At 34.6% G+C, this 27,394-nt stretch overlaps 1 protein-coding gene across 3 annotated transcripts in view; it reads left to right on the forward strand.

Annotated features, from left to right (window-relative positions):
• Nucleotides 1-27,394, forward strand: part of PCDH11X (protocadherin 11 X-linked) — a 509,983-nt gene that overhangs the window by 75,343 nt on the left and 407,246 nt on the right. For 2 of the 3 annotated variants that reach the window (XM_032982731.2, XM_032982732.2), the window contains exons 3-4: nt 1,350-1,397; nt 4,394-6,880. In XM_032982731.2, coding sequence (XP_032838622.1) covers nt 1,350-1,397; nt 4,394-6,880 — 2,535 coding nt within the window. Of the gene's footprint in view, nt 1-1,349; nt 1,398-4,393; nt 6,881-13,245; nt 17,196-27,394 lie in introns of those variants that run through there. The other variant, XM_032982733.2, reaches the window with a different exon arrangement.

The following is a 27,394-nucleotide window of genomic DNA, read 5'->3' on the forward strand; positions in this document are numbered from 1 at the left end:
TTTCTTTACTAATATAACACTACAGTTGTAGACCAGTTCCATATGTCCTGACAAAACCAGACAAGGGAGCTAACAGTGGCTGGGACCCATCTTGTAGTTTTGCAAGCGGCCTGCAAAGGTGTTCTGTTTTGCTACATGTGAAATAACTACCAGTTAGCAAACATGCGTTATTTTCTGGACTTTCTGAAAAGATTTTAGAGTCGTTTAGAAACAAGACTACGTTTCAGCCAAGGGTTTTAAGAAATAATTACCTTATTGAATTATTGAATTATGTTCTAATGGGAAACTGATTTTTTTTTGTCTTCCACCCTGTTTCCTCCCCCCCGCGCTTTTTTTTTTTTTTTTTTTTTTTTTTTTAATTTTGTTAATTTTATTTTCAAATATTGCTGTATTTGGCCTGAGAGGATTTAGTCACTCTAAATTTGCTTATTTTAGACTTCAGGCAGAGTAAGATTTTTAGTACAAGAAAAATAGCTGATTTTAAGAGGATTGTTGATATGCAATATGTAAGCGTGGACTTCTAGCTTGTTGCAATATTCATTGACAAGAGTTACTGTAGAACTTTAGTAAAAGTTTATTATACGCATGTGTAGCTCTTGACTTCTGTTTAAGATTCAGTTGAACTAAAGATGTACATCCTATAATGTGTTTGTCATTTACAGTGCATGGATAAGTATTGATAATAGTTATAGGGCAAAGTTGTAGACATAAAATGAGCTGTCTTTGCTCCTCTGTCTTTCTCTAAAGGTTCAGAATACTCTTCTTGAATGAAGATTGAGGACAGTGTTGATCTGCTCTATCAGTTAACAATTTATAGTTACCATATGCAATTACATAATTTACAATGTTTCAAGAAATAATTATTAATAGACTGTCTTAATTTCAGAGTACTTTGTATTGCAAGCAGTCATTTTTATATGGCTGTTTAGCACATTATTCTTTCCCTTCCCTATTTCATTGAGAAATTACTATGTTCTATCAAGTTACTGATCTGCAAGTGTAAGTTCATAAGATGTTTTGAACACAACAGACTGTGCCAGTGTTGTGAGCATTACCGAGAAGCTGGTCTTTTTTCCCATTCCTCTCAACGATGTCCAGGTAGTCAATACCCCATGGATTTAACAAAACACTGTGATGAAATACTGAGATACTGCAATGTCTACTATGTCTAGAGGCAAGTTACCTGTAGACTTTAGTGCACCTTGTCACATGCAGTCCTGTCCGTAATAGTAGAAGCTCTTCTATCTTATCACATTGTGTCCATGTGTCATTGATTATGTATTTATTAATCTACCTAAATGTTACAATTTAAAAAAAAAAACTCTCTGATTTTTTTATTTACATGGCAGCCCAAAACAGCTCCGAAAAGGACATTTGGATCCATTACAAATGATCAGGTAAATATACCATAGGGAGTGTTCAAGAATATCAGTTTCATTATTTCTGAGACTACTGTGTGCATGAATCCACTGAAAAAGATGTTATGAAAATTGAATAAGGTAAGAGTTGCTTATTACCCTGATAAAGATCTTGTGATCAGGGCCAAAGCTATAACTAATCCTGGCTCTGAGATGGACGTAACCTTGCTTTGCCTCAAATAGTTAGGTTACATTGCTTAAACTGTCTTTTCCGATAAAAAAGTCAACCTGTTTTATTTCTCACTCCCATCCTTCTGTAGTGGTGGAGATAATAATGTAGCAGATAATTTTTACCAGTCAGTTATTTTCATGGTGAAAAGTACTATATAAATGTTAATTATCTATTATATTTTTCCTGTCGACTCATACTCTTCCTAGTGTGAATGAAACCTTCAGATCACTGGCATAATGTGGTGACTGAGGTACAGTTCTGTCCAAGTAACAATCTGACCCTAGTAGAGATCTTCACTTCAGTGAGGTTTTAATGATGATGGAGCCATTTACTTCAACATCATGGATTTACTCCTGAAGGTTTTTCTTCATGTTTCTCTCAGGATTTCTAGCTCTCAATTTCTTTGCTCATGAGGTAGAGAACTAGATATTTATAATCTTAAAAATACATTTATTGAATATTTAATAATTTTTTGGAGTGATTAGAATGGGAGAACTGTCTGTTCTTATAAAATGCATTTGTTAAAATGCAGCATAATGTCACACCTAACCTTATCCCTTAAACAGTGTGAAATAGGCTTGCTTGAATCAAGAGAAAGTATAATTTTCTGTAACTTTTTTTTGTGGTGGTTTAGAGAGATATATAAACCTATAACGAATAGCAAGAAATACTCTTGGATAATATTTTTTTCTATAGAAAATTGCTCAAGCATTAATAATTAACTTGGAAAAGATCTTTGCATTCTTCTCTGTTTCTCCAGTAGTTTACTGCTAGTGACAGGGAAGTGAACTCTATTTTATATCAAACTTGTATGCTATAATGAAAAATATCTTTCTCATGCTTGATAAAGACAAGCAGAAATGGATATGCATATGTCTAGCTGCATGTATTCGAAGTTTATATGAAGTGTTTGTTGTAGTTGTGGGATCTAATGACAGAATAATCAGTGCCCATCTGTCAACTTGTATACAAATAAAGAAGTAAAAGCTAGCTGACAGGTTTGGGTTTTTTCCCTATAGCTTCTGTTACTTTTTTTTCCCTGGAAATCTATGTTAAAGCATATTGTATATAATTCATCATTTCTCAGTAATTATGAAATTTATTGCAAATAACTGCTAGCCGCATTGAAGATGAAGAGGAAACTTGCACTCTGTCTTCGTGAAGAGATCAACGTAGAATTACTGTTTAAGAATTTAATCTAATTGGTTCAAATCGTATATCTTGATTTAGAAATGATTTGCAAGGGTTGTATTTTTCATATGCCTTCTGCTAAAGAAGCCAAAGTTGCATTTTTTATATTGTTTCAAAATGTGTTCCAGTTCACTTTAGACTGTCCCTAGTTGCAACTTAATGTTGTCACAAATACTGTGCAAGTGGCATAGTAGTGTTTGAAATGTGAATGAGTAGTTATTTTCCATGAAATAAATGATTACTTATGTAGGGTCAAATTCTGGCTTTGAGAAAACAAATCGATGAAAGACTACAGCCTTACGCAGTAGACCTATAAAAGCATTCACTTAACAGTGGGTAGCAAGTGAATACGAACCTTTTACAAGGAATAAGGAACCTTGTACACTGGGAACATTTTATTTTTCTTTGGTCTGAAGTGTCTCAAGCCAGTTTAGAACACACAATTACATGAGTAAAGGTGAAAGATGGACACAATGAACAGAGAAAGAAGCAGGCTAGACACAGTTGTTCATTTTTACAAATATGACACATGAAAATGCTAATTAATTAGCATCTTTATTAGTGCATTTTTTTCTGGTTATTCTATACCTTCAGCTTTAGTGAACTGCATTCTAGCCCTGCCCTTATGGAAGATATGGCTGGAAAACTGCCTTTACTGCCTTAATTCCTCTGAGGGGTGAGAGGTGTGAGAAAATGGAAGAGAATAATTGTGATATTCTTAATCCCTGCTTGCCTGAAGAGACAGCAGAAGAGGGAATCTAGGCTAGATTCCAATCTTTATTTTAGCAGACTACTTTGTTAACATTAGTGTTTTAGAATAAGCTATGCTTGTATGATAGATGTGGCATTTCTTCGCAATTCCTGGTGTGTTAGGTGTTCAACAAACCCCATGAAAAAATTTATTTTTTTCAAAATGATCTCATAGTTCTGTGATATTTTTTCTCACAGGGATTGTAATTTTCACTACAAATAGAAAACATATAATGATGAACAAAGTAATACTTTCAATGAGTTTTAAAATACATTTCTAAAGAACTGTTGTGACTTAGTTTTGTCTCTACCATCTAACACTTGAGTTACGTAGTAAGCCCTTTTTCATGATGGTGTTGGTTTTTGATGCTAGTGGTTTCAGATCATGTCCAGAGTTGCTTCACAGAGAAACAGTCCCTTTATCTTTCCTGTTTTCCTTGAAATTAAGTATTAGTTGAGGTCTTCCAGTGTATGCATATGATCTTTCCTTTGGATGTGGCTGAAGTTTGGCTTCATTCCTTTTCTTCACACTCACTCATACAATAGAGAAACCAAATCACATCTGTCTATAAATTTAATAACTTTTCTCTAGAAATAGAGAAGCTGGTTAAAAAACCAAAACAAGACACACCACCAAACACCCAACCCCTGTTTTTCTGAAGTTTGCTCTGAAGCTTTCTTACAGCCCCAAAGCTTAAAGCAAAATTGGATATTGCAAAATAAAGGTAAATATATAAATGTATATTTGTGTATACAGTATATATATAAATATTGTTCTGAAATTGTCAAGGAATATATAATGAGAAGGCTTTCTATTTACATATACTGTCATGCTAAAGTATATTCTTTCTGTATCTTGTAGGGTCAAAATGTATTTGGTCTTGATATAATTGAGACACCCGAGGGAGATAAGTGGCCTCAACTGATTGTCCAACAGATCCTGGATAGGGAGCAGAAGGATACCTATGTGATGAAGATTAAAGTTGAAGATGGTGGAAGCCCTCCAAGATCTAGCACTGCCATCCTGCAAGTCACAGTGACTGATGTGAATGATAATCGCCCAGTCTTCAAAGAGAATGACATTGAAGTTAGTGTTCCAGAAAATGCTCCAGTGGGCACCTCGGTTTCTCAGCTCCATGCCACTGATGCAGACCTGGGCTCAAATGCACAAATCCACTTCTATTTCAGCAATCAGATCTCCAGTTTGGCCAAAAGGATGTTTGCCATTGATAACACCACTGGCCTCATCACTATAAGAGAACCACTAGACAGGGAGGAATCTCCTGTACACAAATTAACTGTTTTGGCAAGTGATGGCAGCTCAACTCCATCAAGAGCAACAGTGACTGTTAATGTCACAGATATTAATGACAATGTCCCATCAATAGACACGAGATATATCATCAATCCAGTGAATGGGACAGTGCTTTTGTCTGAGAAGGCTCCCCTTAATACAAAAATCGCACTGATAACAGTAATGGACAAGGATGCTGATCTGAATGGCAAAGTTACTTGTTTTACAGATCATGATGTCCCTTTTAGGCTAAAGCCAGTGTTTGATAACCAGTTTCTTCTGGAGACAGCCACATTTCTAGATTATGAAGCCACTAGGGAATATGCCATTAAAATAGTGGCTTCAGATTCAGGGAAACCTCCCTTAAATCAGTCCGCAATGCTCCTGATCAAAATTAAAGATGAAAATGACAATGCCCCAGTTTTTACCCAGCCTATCATAGGACTTTCCATCCCTGAAAACAATGCTCCTGGAACTCAGCTAACCAAGATAAGTGCTACAGATGCTGACAGTGGGCGTAATGCTGAGATCAGCTATATCCTGGGTTCTGATGCACCCCCTATTTTCAACCTTGACCGCCGTACAGGCATTCTGACAGCAGTGAGAAAGCTGGACAGAGAAAAGCAAGACAGGTACTCCTTCACTGTGCTGGCTAAGGATAACGGGATGCCACCCTTGCAGACCAATGCTACTGTGACAGTGTCAGTCCTGGACCAGAATGATAACAGCCCTGCTTTCACACATAATGAATATAATTTTTATGTGCCAGAAAACTTACCCATGTATGGCACAGTGGGGCTTATTACAGTAACAGATGCTGACTCGGGAGAGAATGCTGCAGTCACTCTCTCTATATTAAATGGTAGAGATAATTTCATTATAGATCCACTTACTGGTGTAATAAGACCTAATATTACCTTTGATAGGGAACAACAGGGGTCATATACTTTCCAGGTGAAAGCTGTGGATGGAGGAAGACTGCAGCGTTCCTCAACTGCCAAAGTGACCATCAATGTTGTTGATGTAAATGATAACAGGCCTGTTTTTGTTATTCCTTCATCTAATTATTCCTATGAGTTGGTTCCAACATCAGCCAATCCAGGGTCTGTAGTTACTAAAGTCTTTGCAGTTGATAATGACACAGGAATGAATGCAGAGCTCCGCTATAGCATCATAGGTGGGAACTCAAGGGGCTTGTTTACAATTGATCAATTGACAGGCAATATTACTTTGAAAGAGAAGGTAATTGCGTCAGATCATGGCCTGCACAGACTGGTGATAAAAGTCAATGACCTAGGACAGCCAGAGTCTCTTTATACTGTAGCTCTTGTGCATTTGTTTGTCAATGAGACAGTCACCAACAGTTCCTACGTACAAGAGCTAGTGCGCAGGAATATGGAAACTCCAGTTGGCCAGAATGTTGGGGATGGTGAGATAACCCCACAAACCAATGATTATGTCAAGATCATCATTGCCATTATTGCAGGCACTATGACAGTTATTCTGGTAATTTTTGTTACTGCTTTAGTACGGTGCCGCCAGACACCTAGGCACAAGGTTGTCCAAAAAAACAAGCAAAGTGGTGAATGGGTTTCCCCAAACCAAGAGAATAGGCAGATCAAGAAGAAGAAGAAGAAGAAGAAGCGCTCTCCAAAAAGTCTTCTCCTCAACTTTGTGACTATTGAAGAATCTAAGCCTGATGATCCTGGCCACGAGCATATAAATGGCACTTTAGACATTCCTGTAGAGCTAGAAGAACAGACTATGGGAAAATATAACTGGGCAACCACACCAACCACATTTAAGCCCGATAGTCCAGATTTAGCAAAGCACTACAAGTCTGCTTCTCCACAGCCTACCTTTCAAATTAAACCTGAGACTCCTGTACCCCCCAAGAAGCACCATGTCATTCAGGAACTGCCTCTAGATAACACCTTTGTGGTGGGCTGTGATTCACTTTCCAAGTGCTCGTCCAGCAGCTCGGACCCTTACAGTGTTTCTGAATGCAGCTGTCAAGGAGGCTTCAAGACCCCAGGCCCCATACACACCAGACAGGTAATGGAAAATTTAAGGTGCTATCTTTTTCCTTCCCTTCTTTGCCATTCCTATAACTCTAAGCACATTCCTATAGCTGTAAGCACTGCAAAATAACCTTTTCTGCAAGGATTAAAAGTTTGAAAGGTCATGTTTGATCGAGGCGTTGAAAAGTAAACAATTTGAGATTCATCAGTGTTAAGGGAGAAGATGAAAAGAAAATGACTTGGCTGTGAGGAAATTGCACAGTGAATTATTACACCGGTGGGTGCTCCTGACTGCAGATGGCAGTGTGGCGCTTCCCGCATCGCTGCAGGACCTAGCGCAGCTCTGTGACGGAGGGCTTATGGCACTGTCCTCCGTAGTGGTGTGTGCTCAGGAATTGAAGTAATCTAGGCCAGGTGGAAAGCAATAAAGCTTTACAGGATCTGATAAGTGGTTCTTAATATTAATGGAGTCTGGAGTTTGAGCCTTCATTTGGGCACAGCTTTACTTCAAGGTCTCTCAAAAGCAGGCAAGGATTTTCCTCTGAGAATTTCAGTGCCATTTTCAGACTAGAAGTATACTGGAGTACTTAGATCTGGTGGAACGACACAGTCGACAGGCAAAATTAGGGGAAAATTAGAAGCATCAGTATAATTGCTCTCACTTATTTGCTGTTCTGCCTGATAAACCAGATATTAGCTTCTCAAATTCAGTACAGCAAAGGAAATGTCTAAAGAATTTTCAGCTTAAAATTAAAAATAAATTGAAAACCAAAGTACCTTTTATTCTTCAAGATACTACAGAAAGGCTTTAAGTCACTGGAAACTGAATCTCATGTCTATCCATATTCTGGACAGCTTCATTAATATTAAAGCTTTGCTATTTGTCTGTTGTCTTCACAAATATCACAAAGTTAACTAGAAAACTACTTTCACTGAGAAGCTTTAATTGGTCAAGGAAATAATAAAGAAATATTTCAGGAGTTTATTGTATTGTTGATAATATTTTTTTTAATACTATTGCTTGGGAACAAATCTTCAGCATGACTAAGGCTGTTAGACTTTTTGCTCCAGCTGAAGTTTTGAAATTTTTTTCTGTGGGCTTTGTTTTATCACCATTATTGTGATAACAAAATGTGCCTTAAAAACTTGGCTCATTCAAAGTAGTCATCGCATTTTTGAAAATTGCAGGATGGGTTGTTTATTCTATTTTATTCCCTTTACAAACAAAAATGTGTGTGCTAGTCTATCTACACTTTATAAAACTTTCATCTTTTTCTGAGGTGCATTAACAGAAAAATTGAAGGGGAAAAAAAGGATTTCTTATTTCTAAGACATGACAGCACTGAAAAATGTATGACTTTTTGAGAATTGAGTATCTTATATTCAAGGTATTTGAATGTGTTAGTTTAAATTACACATTAGAATAGTTTCTTGCTAATTTGTTCATATGTTTGAACTCTCGGAACTGTGAAGAGGGTGGTGCTGTTTTCAGCATTTCTGTAGCCCTGATCTAAATGACATTTCAATAGAGTTCTGGTATAGTTTCTCTGAGCCAAAAAGGTTCTTCCATTATCTGCTCAAATACACTTTGTCATGCAGTAATGCTGCTAACAAAGAAACCAAGCTCATGACTGTGTTTTTACTAATGTAGTTCTTCCAAAAGTAATGGCTTTTAAAGTAAGAATGGAAAACAATTCTCTTCTGCAGAAGCTGGTTGGGGAAAAGTGCATTTTCTTTTATCTGTACCTTAAAAGTCGATGATGGGGGCTTCCTATCTGTATAGAACTGTGGTGTTTTTTAATACTCATTGCCTGATATTAGCTTGTCCTCATATAGCTGCACCTGAAATTATATTAGTATGATGCATTGAACATATAAAAATTAATTAATGTTCCTATTTGTATTGATTTTGTTAAATCTACATCTGCCCTTCTTTTAGTATGTTTTTCTGTCTGAAAGTGATCACATTGCTGGAGGAGGTATAACTGCTCACTATCAGTGGCCCTTTACACTTTTTTGAAAACAGCATTTACCTTTAAACATGTGAATTCACATTTTTTTACTTATTTAAATAAAATATAAGTAATTCCATTAGTGCATTTATTTACAGAAATTGGGCAACAAAAGCCATTAGAGTTAAATCCTTTGTGTTGGACCATGATCACAAAGGCAGAATTATACTTCATGATAACTAAAACCAAGCAAAGTATTTCTTAAACATCAGTGGATCTTTTAAAAATCAGCCTTACCCCTAACTTGGTTTTGTATATTTTAGCCTGTATAGTTTTGTCTTCTGTGGGCCTCTAGAAGGTGACTCAGAACAGACTAACTTAGAGTTGTCAATGTTAGCCAGTAAAGAAACAAACTAAACAAAAATAAGCTGCTTTCACAGTGCTGCAGATGTCATGCTGTCCCGCCATCCTCCAGCCTCAGAGACCAACAGGATATTTGTGGTTATTGATGCATTTGTAATATGCACTCTCTGAATTTTCAGAAAACTGTAGGACAGCCTGGAGAATTGAAGGATGATAAGTTCAGTTAAAAAGGGAGATGTGCTCATTTGAAAAATGAAAATAAGATGTATAATGTGAGAATAAATATTTTACTTTATCACTAACAATTACAGTAATGCATCTCTTTTACAAGCCAAAAGCTCCCAGAAGGAGATCAAAGAAGATTGCATTCACTGTGAAGATATCTCTTCAGTTTCTAATGGGTGCTGATATTAATAGGTTGCACATCTCAACCATTCTTAGTTTTGTCCATGCAAGACTTTCTACTCAGATATTTGAAATAATATTGAGTTAAAGCTAAAAATATATGGGTTTTTTGAGGCTCTAAATTTTGTCTATGTCTGAATGGTATTGATTCAGGTCTTTAACGAAAGGAAATTATGTCTTTGCTTTACTGCTAAATTTGTCTAAGTGATCTATAAAATGACAGAAAGTCATTATAGCAATTGTACTCAAAAAGCATGCAAAAGAAGACGGAAAGGTTTTTCTATTAAAAAACAAAATATCTCTAGTGGTCATGTGGGAAAATAAATACAGCAGTGCAACAGCTGAAATCATTGTGGAGAAGGAAATAGACTCCTGAAGCAGCTGAGGACACATTGAATCATGAACTACAGGAAGCTGAAGAGGGAAAATCATGGACTGAATGTAGTGTCCCCTAAGAGAGAGATCAAGATTCTGTTGGACCTGTGAGTGAGAAAGGGCAAGGGAGAGAGATGTTAATATTATTTTATAGTTACACGGTAGGAATTAATAAATATGAGGGACAGTAGACCTTCAGAATAGCATGCTTTCTTTTTGGATGTAATAGAGATAATTCTTTTAAAGTTTTACCAAGTGTAAAATTGTGAAGAGACTTCTTAATAAGATTTTTCAAACTAGTATATTTGGAGGCTCATAAAATCAAACAGACTTTCAGTGTCATCAGATTTGCACTGTTTTGGTAGTCATGGGCCTCACAGAATGGTGCATTCCTTTGGTAGAAAAACATACAGCACCTTTGAAGTTTATCTGTCTGTAAGCTTTGTAAAAGCTCAATTGCTTTTGACATTTACGTTAGTGAGAGTAGGCTATGTGAAGTATTCCACACTGACACAAATTTTCTAATTCTTTTTGCACTGGCGTTGGAATGATGAAAAGAAAGGAGAGGTTATTGCAGCCTAGTTTCCATGTAGTATGTAACACATTTTAAAATCTGAAATCTTTGCTGAAGTACTTTAAACAACATTCAGACAATTCAAATGCCTGTCTAGGTATCACTTGTCTATTCTAAACATGCATAAATATAGAGTACAATGGTATCTGTGACAACTTGGTTTGAAGAAACTACTGCTACAAAGGTTCAATAGAACTTCCCATACATCCTCCTCCTTTTTGTTGCTTTCTTTTAATTAATGCTATTTCAGACTTTTTTTTTTTTTTTTTTTTCATTTGGTAAGACTTTAATACATACGATAGGAAGGGTAGAAATCTTTGAAAATAAACACCAGGTCACTTGGGAAGGGTCCTGTGACCTTTTGTATTGTCATTTTAAACTGAAGAACAAGCTTTTTTTCTGACTTTGGGTTATTGAAGAAGTGTGAGTGTTCATGAAGGCAGCACCTTTTCCACTGATAGAGCTGGAAGGTGCAGTCATGCTCTGAATATATGATTACATGCTTTTAGTAGTTCTCCCTGCTTCACAGTGGACTCTGGTCTGTATGTTAATTTAGCTCCACTGCTAATACAGTGTACCATCTTTGGGAAGTTGTTGAGGGAGTACACAGGCATGCAGTTTGATTCATATTTACTAATGCAAATTTTCATTAGTTGATTTTAGTTGCCAAGTTTCTATCACCTGTGAACATATACGTACTGATGAATAGAAATTTCAGATGACAGTGATCTCTGCTGAACTTGTTTGTTAGAAACTGATTAGAGATAGACATATTCCTTATAGAAATCTGAATGGGAAGTAGACCTCAATTAAAATACACTGCATTTTGAGGCCCTACTGTCTCAATTCTATGATTCTATTAGTGGCTGCTTATACATGCTTACAGTTATGGTATATTTGGTTTTCTGTTTCTGATTTGAAATGTGGTGAAAAGTCATTACAGCTTCCCATTCTCTATGCTAACAGTGTGCTTAGGATGTAAATTGAAAGAATATTGCACTGTTCTTGAGACTAATAGGTCTGAAAACTCACCTGTTATTTAAACCTTTAGCTGCAGGATTTATTGTTTTGTTTATTAACAGTGAGACTAGTGAGTTTAATCTAGTATACTGTAGTCATCAGTAGGCAGTGCTGACGTTTCTGATACGTAAAAGGGTAGAGAGGTAACACTGGAACTTTGCATTGACAGATACAGAGTAACTTACACTCAAAGAACATTTTCTTCTAAGTATCAGGTAAATAGCTATTAGTATAAGCCCTTCCTAAAAGACATCTCAAAATTGATTGCTATGATTCTAAATATTCTTGTTATTTTCTCTTAATTTTATGTCTGGTAATTTTTCTGGTAGTTCTGATGTACTGCCATCTATATACATTTCAGAAAAAAAATATATTCGCATCTGGAGAAAAGATCTCTAACGGAAGGATAAGTGAAAGTCTGTGACTTGCAAGTTACTGAACAGTTACTTAAACATGCAGTACTACTACAATAAAGCTGGTCAAGAAAATGCTTTTCCTCTGCAGAACACTTTGAAGAAAAACTTCTTCAGAATTGTTCTTTTAATATATATCTTTTACTGGACAAGCATGGGGGAAGATATCTGGAAAGTGACCCCCTTGCCTCATAATAGAAAACAAAACAAGAGCACAAATGTGAAGAAAATGAAAAAGAAATCTATTTTTTGTGTGAGGAAAAGTGAAGGATTTTGAATATGACACTTAAAGCCTTTGGTTTCTATGAATTTTTACTTCTTTTTTTTTTTTTTTTTGCAAGTAAGAACTCCTTGACTGAGTTTATACTGAAGTTAATGGATGAAGTCCCAGTGTTAATAACTGGGTGATTTTTGTGCAAGCTAGAAAGATATGCAACTGTTTCTCCAGTAGCATCTTGCCTTGGGGTAGTAGCAGCATAAATTTTCCTAAACATTAAGTGCATTTCACCTTAATTTTTCAGTGGGATAAAAGAAAAATTTACTCTTTTTTTCTCATGACCCAACTTTGGGGTTTTTTTTAAATGATCTATAGCTATAAACCATTGCCAAAAATGATGTCTGATCTCACTGTGATTTAATTTTCACACTTCATTTCCTATTTTCTTCCAGAAGGTGTTGCACTCGATAATCTGCAGTTGATAGCAATTTCCTGACCAGTGAGTGGCTAGTGTCTTGGTGACTGTGGTATTGACAGTGCTTTCTTCCCTGTGAAATAATTGATCAGAAAGGCTTAATTGCTGTGAAGTGAGCATCTAACTCTGATGACAAATATAGATTCAGAATGCAAAATAACTCTTCAAATCAAAATATTTTATGCTCTTACAAATGATGCTCTTGAATTAAGTCTGCTAAAACCCTGTAGAACATGCTCTAGGTAGTAGGGTAGTCTTTTGGTAGCTATAATCTTGCAACAGCACGTTGGGCTTCAAGCTGATAAAGCAAAAAAAAATTAGTAAGAAGCCTAGAACAACATACATAGAAGTTAGTTCTGTGGCTCCTCCTGTTTCAGCATTTTGGCTGTGAATGTACATGTGTGTAGATCTTTGTGTAGATCTTTGTGTATAGAAACATGAAAACACACACATCAAAAATGGTTGGTTACTTAGAACCGCAGTAGTTCAGTACTTCTCAAACCATACAGTGATTGACATGGTAGAAATTTGGAAACAAAATTTGCAATATAGGGGGAAAATTATGCAGGAAAGGGCTTTTCTCATGCTGTTTCTCTGTTTGCCAGCTCTGAACGTCATCGCATCTGATGTTATATACTGAAGTCGTACGTGTACACAATGATGTTAAGCCAGCAAACATGAAAACAAGGAAATAGCACGAGAAAGCTCTTTGTCCTGTCTCTGATTGCCGAAGAAATTTATCGTCTCATCTCCAGAGGGGTTTGGAAGTGACGATGAACTGTTCAAGCTGCCCTACTGAAAGGTATCAAGGGCAAGAATTTTTTAAAAAGAAAAGACAAAGAAATTTTAGTACATTGTGCTAAAGTGTTCAGTAACATAGTTTTGCTAAGGAAAAAGTAATGTGACCCATCCTTCTTCATAGTTGGTGATTATGGTAAATCCATTTTGCTTGTAATCATCTTCTTGTCCCAGAGTTTTTCCTTATTTATTTTAGTTGAAACAAATAGGAATTTTGTTTCTATATTAGAAGGGAGCAATAAATTTTATTCATACATTAAAAAGAGAATGTAAAGTTCTTTATACTCCCTGCATTGAAAAGAAAAACAAATGAATTGTTGTCACTTTTAGCACCATTATACATGTTAAGAATTAAATGTTATTTATATCTATTCCATAATATTTTTAATGATGATATTGCTGCTATGGATCATAAATAGAATTGATCAGATCATTGCTTTCTCATTTTATAGGCATAATAGTAGTAGTGAAAAATGAGTACTTCCTGCTTTCTCATCCACAACATTTTGTAATAAATGATCACCTTTTAAATAACTTGAAAATATTCACTTAACTTTTAAAAATAAAATTTAATTTTTATTTTGCTTGCTGAAGTCTAGATAATGTCTGTGTAGCAGGTGGTATACATTTAACCTTTTGAAGTAATTTTATTTTTAAAAGAGAATAATAAATCCAGTGACTTGGTTTTCAGTGTGATAAAATAGGAAAGAGCATACGTAATTTTTTCACTGTTAGCCAGCACATGGGAAAAAAAATGGCCTATTGTTGGGTTTTTTCCCAAATTATTTCTATATATAGTTAACTTTTTTAAAAATTTAAATTTTTTACATTATAATTTGTTATTTAGCACGGCTCATTTTAAAAATAAAATTTGAATATCATAGCTTTGTTTGCAGGTTGGTTGCAAGTTATTGTATATTGCCTCACAATTTAGGGCGTAATGCTTAATATGTATCATCTATAATATTAGAATTTCATATACAATTCAAAATCTCTTAGGAAGCAAAGGAGTATAAAGAACCCTGTTTTCTGCACTTATATGAAGACATGTAATATTAGTTTGCTAGAATTAAGTGAAATACAGACACTGCTTTTGACTAGGATGTATACAGTATATATAACTTTCTTTTAAAGAAAAAGTTATTAATGATTCATGAATTAGACTACAACATGGAATTCTTACACATTACTGTATGTTTGATGTAAAGATATTTATAGGCTTGTACTTAATAATCACGTTGCCTCAGTTCTTGAACTGCAGAATGTCTACCATGACTGTTGCCTATAATTTCCTCCACATTTGCTATCTGGCTCTTTTAAAAATGTGTATTTGGCTATTTGATCTGTAAAATAAATTCTCTTAATAATGAAAGTACGTATTGTAATTTAGCATATTGTATTGCATAATTATAGCTATGACTGTTACAGAAAATTTTTAATTTCCAATAGTGAAATCATTTTCTTTGGAAGAAGTTTATGTATCTGTGAGACAGTTTTTGCCATTCCTATTTATCATACCCTTGCAGCATTTATGCTTCAAATTAAAAATCCAGCAGTTTCAGTGGTTAGATATACAGTAATGATATTTATTGACTCAGTGCCAGAATTCAGACAGTTGCTTTGGGTTGAAAGTTCATTCCTGACATAGCAAGTAATTTATTCAAGAAGTATTGTTTACTGTGACAAAGAGTGGTCCTGCTATTGCTGTTACAACTGTTTAATTAGGTGCTTTGTAGGTGGGTGATGGGAAGCATTCAAAGATACTTGTTAAGAGTAATAACCCTTTGACCTAGTAGAGTTCTTTGTCAGGAAGATAGTAAGATTTCACAGACTTTCAGTTTCTGTTTTGGTTTGGTTTGGTTTTTATTTTTTTTGTTGAACCTTCGGATTTCTGTTCTTATGATAATTTGGTTGGATTTCCTTGATGAGAAATCTCCATCATGACTCATATACCTAGAATTAATGTTTTATTAGGAAAAGCACCATATAACTTCAATGCTTACAATTTAACCTTTTTTTTTCTTCTTTTTTTGAATTGAGGGATACTGAGATGAGATACTAGACTAGGTTAATCTAATCTCAAACATGTAATTTAGTCATCTCAAGTGGACATGTAGTTGCCCTCATTTTTTTCTCTGGTAAGGAAAGGCATAGATATACTATAAGAGGTTATTTTGATTTTATGACTGTACACCCTCCAGAAGTGCCTACTTTCTTACACTGAGTATGGAGAGAACCTTTGATACGTACCTTTCTAATTTAAATGTGCCAGTTCTATGCTTGCAGAAAAAAATATTTTTTCATGAGATTCCTAGTTCTTTTGCTTTTAACCTAGCTGAAGGTCTGCCTTTTCCCTAGTGTTTCACTGGTCGTATAATTCTTGTCTACCAATAAATAATAAAAAGAAAAATCAGATGATTTTAAACTTTAAAAAAATTACATGTATGAAATAAAATATACATCAAGTGGTTGGATAATCGGTCCAAATCAGTAATATCTCTCTTCTAGTTCTCTCATGATTCAGGAGGGCCAAATATAATAACCCTCCAAATGCACCAAGGGAAAAGCCATCAACCTCTTAAGTAGTTCAGTTTCATGTGTTTCCTCTGTTTCAATTTTTGTTTTCTTACATCTAAGCGCCACTTCTTAAAAAGTAATTATTTCATAAACTGGCATAAGACTTGTTCAGAGAGTTCATTTCCTTCTGATGGTTAAATGGATTCATGAAAGCCTACTGCATACTGACCGAATATGTATGCGTGCCAAATATCAATTTCTACACTTTTCAATGATGTGAAGGCTGAATGGAGGCTAGTAAAGAAATCCTATATTTTGTTTTGTTTTTTTTTTTGTTTAAAATGAGTATTGGCATCCTGTCCTGAGTGAAAGTTAGGTGTCCATGTGTCAAAACCAACTCTTTCTCCAATGTTTTCACCTACAGAAATACTATTTTCTGACTGCGTTGATGTCAGAGTAAATTAAGAACAAAAATCACTGAGTTGATAAAATGCCGTTTTTGAAATGGAAAAACTCATGATTATCTCAGTAAACTTCTCAGGAGATTCATTCTTTTAGCTGGTATGCATTGCCACCCCTGTCACCAGTGCAGACAAGTCTGTGTCTATCAGGTCCTAAAGTCTGGTTTTGGGTAGTTACAGTGCTCTGTGTGCCTCAGCAAAAAGACTAGTTCTTTATATGTTGCCAGTTTTACAGAGTAAATTAATTGCATTGCTGCTTTTAGCCTACAATGCCAACAGCCAAAGATGGGTCTCAGATCTGCTGTTCTGCATCCTGTGTCATCTTGTCAGTGTGTGGATTTCATATGGACGTGTCTACCAAAGCTCAGTGCCACTCCAACTCGGCAATGCCCGGATAGCGAGTCACTCCAAGGAAAAGCTATGGCGCACTCTGTGCAGTTTGTATGAAAGCTGCCTATCGTATCAGAAAATATCTAGGACTTTGGAGGATTTAAATCCTTCTGAATTTAACTGAGTGGAGGACTGCTGAAGGGCAGTAGGGTGCTGTCAGGAACAAAGCTGGTTTGTGATATAAAATAATTCTAGTTATTTTTTTCTTAATGCAAACTGTAATGCTGCGGAGGTTTTTTTGTTACACATTTTCAGTGATTTCCCATTTTACCATAAAACATATATTTATGGTATATCCTGGTGTTAAGTATTATTGGTAAATTTTTTTTTTTTTAAATTTTGTTAATATATATTTTTGCTTTCATATTGAATTACTGAGCACTGTTCCTTTAATGTCTAATTTATCTATTTCTAAAATAAATTTTATTTGAAGATTATATTTGTATACCTTCTGGAGAAGCACTGTTTTTCAATACAACTCTGCTCTGTTTGCTTAATGCATGCACACCATCAAGTATATACATATACTTTTTACAGTGATTACCAGCTATAATTATTAAAATAACTTTACCACACATGAAGTACCATAAAGCCTCCTAGTAATCTATCTAAAAAACCATGCTTCTTTCAAAACCTCATACTCCTTAGCAGTAAATTTCTTTTGCCTATATTTTCTTCAAAGAAATCTGGTCTAAGCAGGAATTCCAAGAGTTGTACATCTTCTAACAATGTTTACATGTATGTGTGAGTGTTTATACAGTGTTTAGAGCTAGAGAGAGAGAGAGATAGTGCTTTTATATGTATATATCTCTGTGTAAGTATGTATTTTGTGTGCATGTATGTATAAAGAAAGAGCATGAGGGTGCGTAAACGTATTTTTCACATATTCAATTAGCAAAGTTTATAGGCAGTATATATGTGCCTATCTTGGTACCCAATATATATATTGTTATGAAAGATAGCCAAGCACTAAGGTTTTTTACTTTACCACATTATTTTGAGATTTGGAAAGGTCATCTTCCCTTCTGAGAATGTACTGGGTTCTCACTATATCAGAAAGTTAATCTTTAACTTGGAGGTTAAGATACAATAGAAAAAGTACTGTTTTGAATTTTAGTTCTCTTTCTTCCAGCCTTTCACTTTTAGTCATTCCAATACTGTCTACCACTATTCTAAAATACTATTTTTTCTATTATATAGAGTTGATCTCTTAAGTCTTGCCAGTGAAAATGTCATGAAAGTGACGTTTCTGTATTACCTCCAGATTTTGAGCCTCTCCTTATTTCATAAACAAACACATGTAACTCAAACTCAGTTTCTTATATTCATACAGATGGATATTAAGTAAATGTGTTATCAGGAATTTTTCAGGGGTACTACTGACTTTCTGCAATCTTTTAAATAGGTTTTATTCATTTGTATTTAGTATGTTTTTTGTTTCTATGGAAGGTGTTCATTAAAGCTTAACTTAATTCTAATAAAAACTGAATTATGATATCAAAGATACGAGGTTTGTTTTCCAATCGCTGAATTGGAGCTAAGAATTATGAGCTGAATTTCAGTCTGTTTTCTCATCATAGTTTTCATCCTTTCACTGCTAAGAGATGCCCATGCCTGTCAGATGGATGAGCTGCCCTCTGCTGATGTTCTCTGTTTCCTTCTGGGCTGTGATGTTGTTTGACTTTGTTCTTGATATGATCACCAGAGACTGACATGAAATTTGAATGCAAGACCTTTACCCAAAATAATTTCCTCCCTTTTCATTGTCTAGGCAGTAGTGAAGTAAAACTTTCATTTTATTCATGTACATCGTAGCAAACAAGTTGCAGGCATATAGACACACTGACACTAACATGCATCTGAAAGACTCCATCTGTAGACTTCCCCACACAAAAATACTTTTCCAGATCTGTATCAGAACCATCGATGGGCTGATTCATTCACTCTTTCTTTCTTCCTCTCTTCCTCTTCTATTAGAAAGAAAACAACAGGGGACAAATTCACATCTTGTCCTGACAGTAGTGCATGTGTGTTTCAGATAAGCAAATGACCCACAGACAGGTGAATGGAATTTGGAACATTCTTTCCTTTGAACATTTAGAGTATTTGAGGAATTGGAAATATTAGAGAAAACACATCTTCCATGACTTAGACATACTTTATGATAAAGAGCAATTAGGGGAGAGAAAAAAAACCCTTTTATTCTAACCAAATAGTATCACAAGTTTTTTAACTGTTATTTTGTGTTGAATAACAGTTTTAATAGTTTAAAAATATAAATTAATTACAAGTAAATACAAAATAACAGCTCAGTATTTTCTAGGAGAAGTGGAATTATAAAATAGCATCTTTATAAAGTAAGAATAAATCTTAGTATTTTGTTAATTTTAGAGAATTATGTTATTACGTCATTGTATGGTATGCCAAAACTTCTGTCTATTTGGGAGCCTGCCATTGCTGGAGTTGTACTAGAAGATCTGAATTGAAGTTAAGAGGACATTTTGGCTTACACAGATATGGTATGGTGTTTTTTTATATTTTAGGATGAACAGTCAAATTATCTTATATTTTCAAATTGATTTGTTGATAAGGTGATTTGTATAATCTTAATTGCTAAGATACAAGAAAGTACATTAAAGTATTTGAAAGAAACTAATGGAGTGCAGCCGTAATATCCACTCTTGCCCCCCAGTTAAATGAAAAATACCTGTCTCAGCTGTTCAGTGCTGTATATCTTTTGGGATTATCTATCAACCAAATTTTCCAGGGTCTGCATAGAGAAGGTTATGGTCATGTACAGGACCTAAGCGATATTAGGATAAAAAGGGATGAGATAAAAGGAAGATCTTGTTAGTGTATAATTTCTATTGTGGTGAGATAGCTCTATCAAAATCTCAAGTACCACATCAGAGATCTTTGCAGATGTAGTTCTGAGCCACATTCTGACACATTCTGGCATACTTGCTTAACTGGATGTGTGTGGATTTATTATTATGGATAAAAGTAGCAGAATGTTGCCTATTAACTTTGAATGTATGTGAACACATGGATATGTGTTCCGATGTTAAGCTGAAATGTCTGATTCCGATCAGGTTTGTCATGAGTGTAAGGTAAGATGCCTCAATTGTATTGTTGACTGATTTTTATTGTTCGTGAGAAATTTTGTTTCCCTTCCTTTGAAAACTAGTGCATTTGAATGGGAAGTGAAAAAGTAATGCAACTTAGACTTGAAAAGTATATGGTACAGTTTTCTTTGCTCTTTTAACTGGATGAAACAATTTCAGTTCTTAAGGATGGTACAAAAAGTTTACTGTCTGATTTACCTTTTTTCCAGTTTTAAACTTACCTGAGGTAAAATTGTAGTTTCTTTATAATGATAAACTGTCCTCTAACTTTGTTGCATTTTATTTCTTGAAATACATTATTTTTTTTTTTTAAAAAAAAAGGCAAGTACTTCTGTTTGCAAGTACGCAGTTATTGAAATTACAGAAACATATAGATATTTAGAATTATACACTATGAAAGCATAAACATTTTCTACTTTCTACCTTCTGCTTTCAAAAGCATCAGGTTCTGGCAGTGTTAACATGAAACTATCTGTAGCAAATATACCAATGAATCCAACTGGAGCTGGGAAAGTGCTTTTCTACTTTGGATAAGTATATTTGTAAACAAAACTTCAAGAGGGGAGGAAAGCACTGGATTATGTTCTCAAGCTTAGCAGAAGGGAGGCAATGACTTCTACAGCTGGCTGAGATTTTGATTGCTATTGATTTAAAAGTTAGAAGCCAAAACCATTACAATTTATAGAAGAAATGTTTCTTCCAACTCATGTTAAACTCGGAATTCAGTGACAGCTGCATCTAAGAGCTGCTGCCACTTGTGAAGGTATGTCTGATACTGCTCTTAGCAGCGGTGATCAGCATTGTTATATTTGCTGTTCTACAGTCCATGCTGAGTCAGCTTGTTCTATGATATTTTTTTGGAACTGAAAGGGAACAACGGATTTACGAAAAATCCTACAAGGAAATCCTTTTTTACTCCCTCAAATTAGCAGTAAGCTATTATTCCAATTACATATATCTAATACTTTTCAGAAGTAAGTCCCATTAGACACATTAAAGTAAGATAATAGTTTCTATGTGGATCTGTCTTCTTCACACTAAATATTTACATTTTTAACTCTTACTTTATACAGTATAGGGCTGTAGAAGCTTATACCTAGATATACACACAAAAAGAAGGTAACTTTCTAATAATTTTCAAATTCTTATTTCTCTGAGAGAGTATTCTAAAGTATTTTTTGCTGTTTAGTATCATGGCTGAGTGGATTTTTGAATGGCTTGAAGTAGATTTTTTTTATCTAGCAAAATGACATTGTAATTAAGGCAATCATCAAACCTACTAATTTTAAAAACATTAGGCTTGAGGGGTCCTTCAAATTTATTAACTCAAAGATAATAACTTCTAAGTATGTGTTGAATACATTTTAAGAATGTGATAATATTCTTTGGCTGTTGTGTGGCCAAAGTTGTGAAGTAATACCTGGTAAGTGATCTTTGCCGATTCAATTCCCTTTCTTCTTCAGGTTTATTTTAAGACAGCGTCCTTGTATTATTTCTTTGGCCTGCTTCCTAATTCAAGTTACTTCATACCTTGTTCATCAAATATTATCTTTTTTCTTTCATTGTTTAAAGGAATACTTGTAAGGTCTAACACCATAAGATTCTTGTTTTCTGATCTCTAATAGAGGCTTTAGGATTGTCTTATTTATATGTTTTCCTACTTTTATATTAATATATTGAAACTATGCTGGGGTGTTTTGTGTAACAGTCCAGGCATTCATAAATTCTTGCACTTGGCATTTGACAAAAGCTCTGTGATAATAATCAAAGGGATTAATATAAAATGCATAAATACCCTTTGACGATCTATTATAACCATTTAGTTTATGTTGGTGGGTCACAGAATATACATCTATTTGTTGTGTCAGAGTCCTTAAAGATTATGTATCATGGAATCATATAGTAATTCAGGTTCAGAGGGACCTGTGGAAGTCACCTAGTTCAATCACAGTGCTCTAAACTAGGCTAGTTTAGAACAGTTTGCTCTGTGCCTTGTGCAGTCGACTTCTGGATATGTATAAGGATGAAGATTCCAAAACCTTTCTGAAACACTAGTTCCTATTTGACTACCCCTATGGTGAATATGTTTTCCTTGTCTGAATTGGAATTTGCCTTGTATTTAATTCTTATTGAAAGAGCACATATATACTTTACATATTGATATGAAGTACGTGAGTATCAGTGAAACCTTTCCTGGGGCCTTAGAGAAAATCCAGCAAAGTCTATTTTGAACAGAAGCCATTGAAGCAGATCACAGTCATTCATATTCTTTCAGACATATCTCTCTGTTTCTTTGACAAAAGTGTGCATTATATCACAAACAACATTACACTCACAATCGTACTTAGAGTGATCGTCTTGTGAGCTCTCAAACAAGAAGCTTGTTCCCTGGCATCCCAGTTGAAAAAGTCATGATGGGATAAGGTGAAAATATACAGTCAGCGCTAGTGAGGCCCTCATGTATTCAGGTGGTGTTTCTTTCTTCATTCCTTACTTCCTATCTTGAAAATAGCTTAATTTTGAATGAGAACTTAATCACTTTACATGAGGAAGCTGCAGGGTAAGTTCCTTCCTTACTCACAGTCTCACTTTTGTCTGTATCATCGTCTTCTTCACTTCTAGATATTGAACAATCTTCAGCTGTCTCATCATGCTTCACCGAACATGTCTATCATTTTCAGTCTTAATGTCTTTTGCACTCTGTTTTAATGCATACAGTAGTAAGTTGCGTCATCACGATATTTTGTGTCACTCCATATTATTGCTAATATAGAATATGTGAATATTCAAACAAAATAATTTTAAACTATTGCTGAAAACCATGCATATTTGGGAGAATTTGACTTTTTGCCACATCAATACTTCCAAGAAAGTACTTTTTCCCATTCAGCCTATTTCTGAGATCCTCTGGGAATCTCTCAGAATTCTCTGAGATTCATACATTCCTATGTCAGTACAAATACTTAATGTTTCTGGATCTTCAAGTATATGTAGGTGTCTGAGTGGAAATCAGAATCTTATTTGTTTTTATGGAGACACTACTTATATGCATGAATATCCAAATGAGTTCAATTTTTTTATAGATGTAAATATTTTAAATATATCTATTCATTTCCATTTTGGGGGTAAATCCCAAAACAATGCTGTTTTCTGCTTACTTCTATGGCTCATCAACTTTTGTATTCATCTTTATTTTATAAATAAGTTGTGAGTTTTCATTTGGACTCCATCTAATTCCACTAGTGAAAACACTGATAAGTTGACGGAGTCATGGTTATTTCACTCACAAAGTAATAGGTGAGTCAAACATTACCAGAAACTTATCATGAAGGTTGGCTATTAAAAGCAGATAGAAGTGACAGAATATTTCTGTCAATAGCAATTAAAAAAGGAAATGTAATTGGAGGGCAAAATGTTCTTTTAATGTTTTCTGTATACAATATATACAATGCTACAATTATCTGTTTGCTTTCAGCTACCAAGCATGATTTATTAGTTACAGTATTTTGGCTTTGAAGCACTGAACATGGATAAGACAGCACGTGCTCAGTTGTGTAAGGGATCCAACATCTGTCCTGACAATCCTCTTACAGAAAGTCTTTTTGGAATTAGGAAATGACAACATGAGTTCTGAAATGGATATGAAAGAAATAGAGTAAATGCGGCTGGGGGGGTGGGGGGATTGGAAGAGAATATTTCATTATTTCATTGCCCCTTTTTAACACATTAACTGCTTGAACTGTTTGTTTTTATGATTCCAGATGGTAGCAAGATGCATATAAATGAATAACATGAAACAGAACAAATCAAATGCTTGGCTGCTGTTCAAGAGCAGCTAAGGCTAAGCTTTATTAAATTCACATGAGGATATGATAACTGTGGAATTTCACAGAATGAGCTGCAATAATCTTACTCATGTAGAACATCATTCTTCTTGAGATGGATGGGAGAATCTACAATTTTAGCATGGAAAAAAACAAAGCCCCTTGGAGCTTTATTTTCAGAGGGCATTCACTACTTGAGTGAAATCTGTACATGTGCCACAAACAGAATCAACATCCACAGTCCATTCTTACATATCGAAAGTTTTAAGGCTTTGTTCTTTCTCAATGATGAGGTAGGGAATGCTTCAAAGAAAGTTAGTATGTTCTAGGTTAAAACTCTTCCCTGTGTCATACAGAGTCCCTTCAGGAGTAAGCATACTTATATTTAAAGAGAGGGGGAAAGGATTAAATTTTAAAAGTATAATAGACATATTTATACTTAAATAGAAAAAAAGTATCAAGCTGACTAAACCAAGTATTTTTTTATTATTTTCTTGCAGGAAATAATTCACATTATTGATGCCTCTTTTGTGACTGTAGATCATTTATGCTTCTGCAGCTGAATGGCAGTCTCTAACTCAATGCTTTTCAAACATGTCATTTTTCACTTAATGAAATTAAGCAAAAATTATTGTTTCTTTTTAATATGCTATTTTTCTCTTATTTTTTTTAATTGAAACTCCAGAATTGCCATTCAAAAATTCTGATTAAAGAGTAAAATATTTTCCTCAAAACCCCTGAAATATTTTTTCCTGCCGATACTTACAGAATATATTTTGTTAAATTTTCCATTTAAATGTAGTTCAAATTGAATTTCATTCATAAAACTGCATTTGCAAACTGCATCCCTATATCTAAAATGAAGGAAAGAGAAAATGATAAAACTCAGGGCTAAATGACTCTAAGCACCCAAACCTATTGAGAGGTTGTCAGAGAAAATCTGGGAGAGGAATAAATCCAAAACTGGTTTTATATTCTCTTTATACCCCCTTGGCTGTGTTAGCTCAGCATGGTCCTTGCTCAGTACCTTCTGTACCAGATATAGCATGGATGGATGTGGGTGAATGGCAAAATCTGCACACCACTGCATAGTATCTGGAGATCCTCAGAGGGTATCTTCTTCAGTGGACAGCTGAGATTAGTGGGCCTTGTATCAGTAGAATACTGTGTAGCCTGGCTCAATATTGACTTAGTTTCTAGCTGTATATTCATAAGTTATTTATACTCCATAATGACTTACTTTTTTTCCCACTTACCTGTATAGAAAAGAAGCAAGTAAGCAACAGCATATGGCGCTCTGAAAGTCCCATGAAGGGATAATTGTAACAAACAGAATTTAGTCTCTTGAGGAAAAGTTTCAACATGCAGAAGTGCAAAAGGCAAAAAAGAGAAATTGAGTCAACTCTTTACCTTGTGGTAAGAGATATACTATCAGCATGACTCAATTAATTGCAAGGCTTTCTCATAAATGAAACGAAAACTCTATTTGTGAAGCCTGCATAGGGAAAATATGCAAGGAAAATCACTCTTAGATATGCTGTCCAGTTGATAGTGACTATCTACTATGGCAGTTGAACTTTACAGGGTTTACTAAATTTCATTGTCATAGGTAGAGAAATTAAGTAACAGGTGACATAATTATCAAGTCGTGTAAACTGTAGTGTTTACATATAACCGATGGCTCATGTAAAATAATTTATTCCCTCTCAGTGGAGTTAGTACGTGGACCGGGAGATGTGAAATGAAATTCCTTTTAAGGAAAGCTTCACAAACATGGGGAAGTACACAGTTCTTGTTTGCAAACGTGTCTTGATAAATGTTTGTTTGAAAGATCAAGAAGATTTTTGAAGCACTGAGATTGCCTAAAAGGTAACCCTGATATGACAACTTTTATTGTTGCAAGTGTAAACATTTTTTTTTCCCTCTTTTCCTTGGTGTTTTTTTGGTGTTATCTTGTTTGTTTGTTTTCTTTTTTAAATGCTTGAGGGCTTCTCCTAAGTACACAATATGTTATGTGGTAGCCTACAATATATTTTTTTCTTTTTGCTGGACAGTGCACATACACTTTTTTACAGCTGTTTTACCATTTGATGGAAGGTAGGAAGTGAGGTAGATCCTCAAATTCAGCATGATATTTTGAAGTCATTCAATGCTGGGTACAGGACCAGTGTGAATCTGTGTTCTATACATTGGAATTTATGGTAACAAAAATACTGTATATGACAGGCCCTTGTGTCCTGTTCTGTGACTTGTAAGTAAATTTGAAAAGTTTAGAATAGTGACATCATTTGGTCTTGTCTTTAAAACTTAATTCTGTTGGTTTTAATCCTGTATTGAAAGGATTCAAAATTAACATTTTAGAGCAAAGAAAGACAAAACTGTATTGAGAGCAGTTGACTATTTTGAATATAATATTAATCTGAAGTCCAAAAAAAAAAAAAATTAGTTGTAACAGAAACTTTACTTGTTTATTGATTATTCCTTATGAGTGATACTTGTCTTTACTGTATATTAGATGTGTTTATACTAAAGCTATTTTTGAGCAATACACAAACCCAGAGCATAGTATGCAATAAAACAAGGAAATATTGTGGTACAGTAATTACAAAATTTTCAGTAGGTGCAACTGATTGATATTTATCCATTCTGTAACAGGAAGAAAAAAATGTTGAGAGCATGGGAAACTGTTATAGGAACTGATGAATCATTACCATCTAAAAGTTAGGTGTCATTAGAGTGGACATAACATGGAAACAAAATTAAAAACAGTAGAGGGCAACAGCTGTTTTAGTGTTTTGATGAAATAATTTGTAGTTGGTTTGAGTAATGTCAAACATATGTCAATTTTGTTTTGATGAGCTGAATAACTTGTTCACTGTGTCGCATTTGAAAATGAAGCAAAAGACAGAATCTGGCTGCTTGATAAGCTAAAGGTATTTATCAAAGCCACAAATGCAGAACTTACTTGAAGGCTACCTACACTTGTTCCTGAAAATAATAGTCAAATGGTCTATCTAAAATATAATGGCCTGAAAAAGTCTAACATATGTCTTAACAGATAGGTAAACCTTTCTCTTTGTGAAACCAGTCCAAATAAAAATTCTCAGATTTAATCAGAAGTGTTTTTCCTTTCCCTATGTCAATCAAAACTTTCCTATTGATAATCTGAACAAAACAGTGTTGAGAACACAAAGTCTACTTTTGTATTATTAAGATGAAAAGATTCTGCCAAGGTTTGATAACATTTAAGATGCAGAGGTTCTTACAGGAACATAATGAATATCAAATATATCTGCAAAAAGGACTTTATAAAAAGATAAAATCCTGATGAAAAATGCCACTTATTCTTTATTCTGCATCAGGCAGATTTAAAGACTGTAAATCAAGAATGTAGATCTAGATTTAATGGAGGTATTTAGTCTAGTACTCTGTGTGCTGAAATGTGAACCCTGTATTCAGTGGCTTCTCATCTGATCCAAAAATTAATTTAAAAATTAGACTCAGTTCTTTCATATTCAAATACAGAATATTCTATTAATAAATCAGAATTTACCAGTGGATGTCACAGCTTTATGGGTAAATCTGTATAGCCTGTTATTCCAAAGGAGTTCTGTAGTATTTGGACTGGTTTCAGTGTAA

Source organism: Tyto alba, unplaced genomic scaffold (assembly GCF_018691265.1).
Source record: "Tyto alba isolate M040663 unplaced genomic scaffold, T.alba_DEE_v4.0 Super-Scaffold_5, whole genome shotgun sequence".
Lineage (NCBI taxonomy): Eukaryota > Metazoa > Chordata > Aves > Strigiformes > Tytonidae > Tyto > Tyto alba.